The sequence below is a fragment of the Gymnoscopelus microlampas genome (assembly GCF_963454915.1).
Source record: "Gymnoscopelus microlampas genome assembly, chromosome: 17".
Taxonomy (NCBI): domain Eukaryota; kingdom Metazoa; phylum Chordata; class Actinopteri; order Myctophiformes; family Myctophidae; genus Gymnoscopelus; species Gymnoscopelus microlampas.
In genome coordinates this window covers 37,910,859-37,915,858 of record NC_139954.1, presented here as the reverse complement: position 1 = coordinate 37,915,858, position 5,000 = coordinate 37,910,859, and the positions used below count along the sequence as shown (strand labels likewise).

Genomic DNA, 5,000 nt, shown 5'->3' with positions numbered 1-5,000 from the left:
CATGACCCAGCGACAGACCTATTCAACTGACAAAAACATAAATATACACGGCCACCCACGCAAATGCCCCCCCCCATACACACACACACACACACACACACACACACACACACACACACACACACACACACACACACACACACACACACACACACACACACACACACACACACACACACACACACACACACACACACACACACACACACACACACACATTATAATTAATGTTCATGCAGACATACACAAAAGGACATGCTTGCGCACACGCACGCACGCACAGTACACAGCATCAGTGGCAGACTGTCTCATTGTGAGTATATATCTTGAAAGTTTTAAGGCTGTTGGTGTTTATTTTCACCTTTCCGTTTCTCAGGGAGTAAAGGGGATGAGAGGAGAGATGGGTAGAGGAGAAAATAGGAGAATAAAAGAGAAGAGAGATGGGTAGAGGTGAGGAGAGGAGAGGAAGCAGGAGTGATAATAAGGCTTTTGAGCAGAGTAGGGTGAAAGGAGTTGGAGGAGAGAGAACCAACAAAAGAAAGATAAGGGATAGATTCCACATTGATCCAGACTCTGTGCTCGTTTGCTCTCGTTTTCACAAGCGCTTAAACGCCTGTTTTACTGCGAACACACGTTGTATAAAGTGACCTCCTTTATGTAAGAACAGAGGCATTGTAAACGACTGTAGTAAACTAGATGCACTTGCTAAAAGCTGGCCAGTCTTACAGCAAAACCATTATATTGTCGCTGTCCGGAGGAAACCTTGTATGTCCAAAACTGTTACTTTTCAAGAAATTGAAAAAATAATGTTCTAATGCATTCAATATAAGTTATTATTTAGGGGGGTTGAAATATGGAAATACGAGGTTTCTGCCTGATAGCAACGATATACAGTATACATAATCAGTATGAAGTATGTTCCTTCCTATAATCTTAAAGCAATACTGTAGGTCTAGATAGATACATACATACTTTATTGATGTCGAGGGAAATGATAGCCTTTTCCAATTCCAATTGTACATTTTATGTCTCATTAAAAGCACCTGATACCAAGCATCCCTCTAGCATAGGGTTTAAGTGGTTTAGAAAAAAGTGACTATAAGAGTCACATTCTCCTTGAATTTTGTGTTCATGGAGACAGACAATAGATCAGCTGAAAGGGAGACACATGAGATGAATAAACCAGCAGGTGTACGTGAGGTTCTGAAGAGGTCCACTGGCAGACACAACACCGCATAGGTCTCGGCTCTTTTCCACTACAAGAACTAAGCGAACCATGTAGTGCCGTGGAACGCATTTCACAGTTTCTTGGATTTGTTTTTCCATACGCTACGGCTCTAAGAACCTATTTATGTGCCCTGTTCAGGAGGTGGTATTGAAGTGAGTTCTGGGAACCCAGAACTCAATGAGTTGAGATTGAAAATAGCAAAAATATAGCTGTTTTTATGACGTACTTCACCCTTCTGGGGTGGCTCTGGTTATAGACAAAAAATCATCACAGAATTTCACAGGCTCTGGAAAGTCTCAGATTATGCCAGGTTCCGAGTTACGCTTCATAGTTGAAAAGAGCCATTACACTCCGGTGCAGTTCTGCTGACAGGCTAGCAATGAAACTTTATTGAGGAAACCTTTTGGTTCTTGCTTATCCTGTTTAAACTGCAAGTGGGAGACAGCGTGCCGGACTTACTTCAGGCCTTGGCCCTATTGATTACCCTGTCGCTGCAGTGTGTTAGCAGGGACTCACAGAGTCAAACAGGATTGCTGTGTGTGGTCCACGGCTGCTATACACGCATTTGCATGTTAAACATTATACGCAAATAGCTGACACTCTTGTCTGGAGCAACTTACAACAACCGTACCGTCACACACAAGGAGTACAAGGGTCACAAAGCTGCTGTGATCGATAACATAAGGAGAAAGTGCAGGTGTACGCAGTAAAAAAGTATATAAATAAAATCTTCAGGAAAACGAATCATGAAAATGATATAATACTCCTACAGAGCTTTTAAAAGGCATATGTATTGAATTTTATTTCCCCAAAAATAATTATGCTTGTGAAATCATTATTTTAATCATTATAAAATGAGGCAGCCATCGTGTTACAATGTTGCAAACTGCATGGATTGCTGCCTTATACAAACAAATCAGAGAAATAAGGCACCTTATGCAACAGAGGGATAAAGGACCCTTACGGGTGTAAGAGTGTAACAACTGCTACAGAGGAGGGGTCGATTATATAGAAAGTACTTGTCACAGATCAGGATGGAAGTGAATTACTGGTAGGGGGCTCGAGTCACAGTGGGGGGGGGGGGGGGGGATTGGCAGAGAGCGCTGACTTCTCCAAGACATGCTTTTCCATTCGACGGTGAGCGAAGGGGAAGAGAAAGAGCGAAACGCAATAAAAGCATCCTCTCTGAAATATTCCGTTCCCCTAATGTGGACAAACGGTTGTCATTTCCTGGACTCAGCAGGTTACCGCTGCTACCGGGGCGCCTAAGGTGCTGCATTCCCACTGGGGCCACCCATGCTAGAAATAGATGAGTTAACTCGACTGTATCCTGTACCGCGCCCGCAAGTGGGTAAAACATATCAAACAGTAGGAGCCACCCAAGAAAAGAGCACACAGCTTTGGCAACACCGCAGCCTGAGAAAACACTTTTGGCCAGAAGAACAAGAAGGGACAAGGACGTAGACATTAGTCACATTTTGTGGTCACCATCATCATCTTATAATAACAATAGTGTGTGTGTGTGTGTGTGTGTGTGTGTGTGTGTGTGTGTGTGTGTGTGTGTGTGTGTGTGTGTGTGTGTGTGTGTGTGTGTGTGTGTGTGTGTGTGTGTGTGTGTGTGTGTGTGTGTGTGTGTGTGTGTCTGTGTGTGTGCGTGCATGTGAGTGAGATTGTGAAGCAGGGCATTGCTGAAAAAAAGCATTCCTGCTTAGCAAACCTCCCCTGGATGAATAAAGATACAAAAAAAATATAAAAAATGTTGCCCGGCGGGCACAAAATCTAGAAAATGATCTTCAAAACAAACAGCATGTTAAGGGGGGAAACGCGGCTTTGTATTTTACATAGAGCGCAGATAAGTTTCACTTTGATTTTTAATGGTTTAGCCTTTTGAATAAACACAAAAAGGCTTTGATCCGAAAACTGTAGCTGATAAAGAGAACATGTAACAAACCACAAGACAGTTTAACTTTATTTGGACGCTGTTCACCTTGTATGCTCCGTTGCTAATGAGACAGTCGGCTTTGTTCGCTGCATTCAAGTGCTGACGTCTGCTTGCAGCTGCATATTCCTGGCTGTCGGGCAGAAACCTTGTATCTCCATATTTCAACGAGTGTCGCGGTGTGAGCTTGTGGATCGGCTATTTTTTTGCTCCTTTTGAAAGTTAAAGTAAAAGGAGTCCAGAGTGTCTGTGGGTTTTATAAATATTTAACCAGTGAATTAAAAAAATATATATATATTAATACTAATATTAACAAGAGCTTAAGACTAAATAATAACTACATTGGATCCATTGTTAGTTTTTTTTTCCTATCCTTAGAACTAACTGTTTTGGACATACAAGGACAGCGACAATATATGAATGATACAGTTGCTGTGTTCAAGGCTTGTGATGATGAGCACTGCAATGTTCATTTGTATGAATATGGCTTCAAGCTATGGTTAACTACAGATAACCGCCAACACTCCAAGTGTACAAACGTGTACACTAATGGTGTGTACGTGTGTGTGTGTGTGTGTGTGTGTGTGTGTGTGTGTGTGTGTGTGTGTGTGTGTGTGTGTGTGTGTGTGTGTGTGTGTGTGTGTGTGTGTGTGTGTGTGTGTGTGTGTTTGTGTGTTTGTGTGTGTGTGTGTGTTCCTACCTCCACATAGAGAATGGGGAAGATGCCAATCTTGTCTCCCAGCATGCCCTCTGCCCAGTTATCATCCACTCGCCTGATCACTGTCAGCACCTCATCCTAGAGAGAGAGAGAGAGAGAGAGAGAGAGAGAGAGAGAGAGAGAGAGACACACACATTATAGATACATTACATACAGTACACACACACACACACACACACACACACACACACACACACACACACACACACACACACACACACACACACACACACACCTTTAATTAAGGTGCAAAAAGTGCAAAAAGTACAGGGGGGTCCCCAGCTAAGATAGAGAGGAACCAAATGTGTCTGTAACTCTGAGATTTTACAAATGGGTCCATTTGTACACTCTCAGAGTTAAATAAACCATGAGGATTTAACCGTGTAGATAGAATTGGCATCAAATGGGGGTCGTATCGGTGGACTAATGCATATCAAACCGGGGGGTCCTTGAGAGTAAAACGTTTGAGAATCACGCTGCAGAGAAACCATCCCGGCGGTCTGTGAATCAGCCTTCAGCAACAGCAGCAGCACAGCGAGCACCTCAGAAGTGCTCACTGTGAAGTTTGCCCGGCAACACAAAGTTGCTCACACCTGCAGGGATAATGTAATCCCTGCACACAGCAACACTTCACAACGCCACCTCGCTCTCCCTCTTTAAGTGCCAATTTCGTTTCACTTCTCCTATCGTCTCCTCTCCTGTCCTTCTCCTCCACTCCCCTATCCCTCCCCCTCCTCTGCTCTCCTCTCCTCTCCCCCCTCCTCTCCCCTCATCCACTCCTCTGCTATAATCTTCTCACCCCACCCTTCCCCACTCCTCTCTTCTCCTTTCCTCTAATCTTCTCTTCTCTGCTTTCCTCACCCGTCCCTTCCCCTCCCTTTTCCTCTACTCTCCCCTCCTCTCCTCTCCAGTGGTGGAAAGTAACTAAGTACATTTACTCAAGTACTGTATTTAAGTACACTTTTGTGGATTTTTTTACTTTACTGGAGTATTTCCAATTTCCAATACTTCTACTTCTACTCCACTACATCTCAGAGGCAAATATTGTACTTTTACAATACAAGTTATTGTACTTTTTGTAGATCTGCTATTTTCAAACATTTAGTACTTTTACT

The 5,000-nt window shown here is 43.3% G+C and overlaps 1 protein-coding gene across 2 annotated transcripts in view; it reads right to left on the bottom strand.

Moving 5' to 3' along the window:
• LOC311064503 (E3 ubiquitin-protein ligase SH3RF3-like) overlaps positions 1-5,000 on the bottom strand; it is a 143,875-nt gene that overhangs the window by 44,620 nt on the left and 94,255 nt on the right. For both annotated transcript variants that reach the window (XM_084084347.1, XM_084084348.1), the window contains exon 3: positions 3,868-3,963. In XM_084084347.1, coding sequence (XP_083940473.1) covers positions 3,868-3,963 — 96 coding nt within the window. The remainder of the gene's footprint in view (positions 1-3,867; positions 3,964-5,000) is intronic.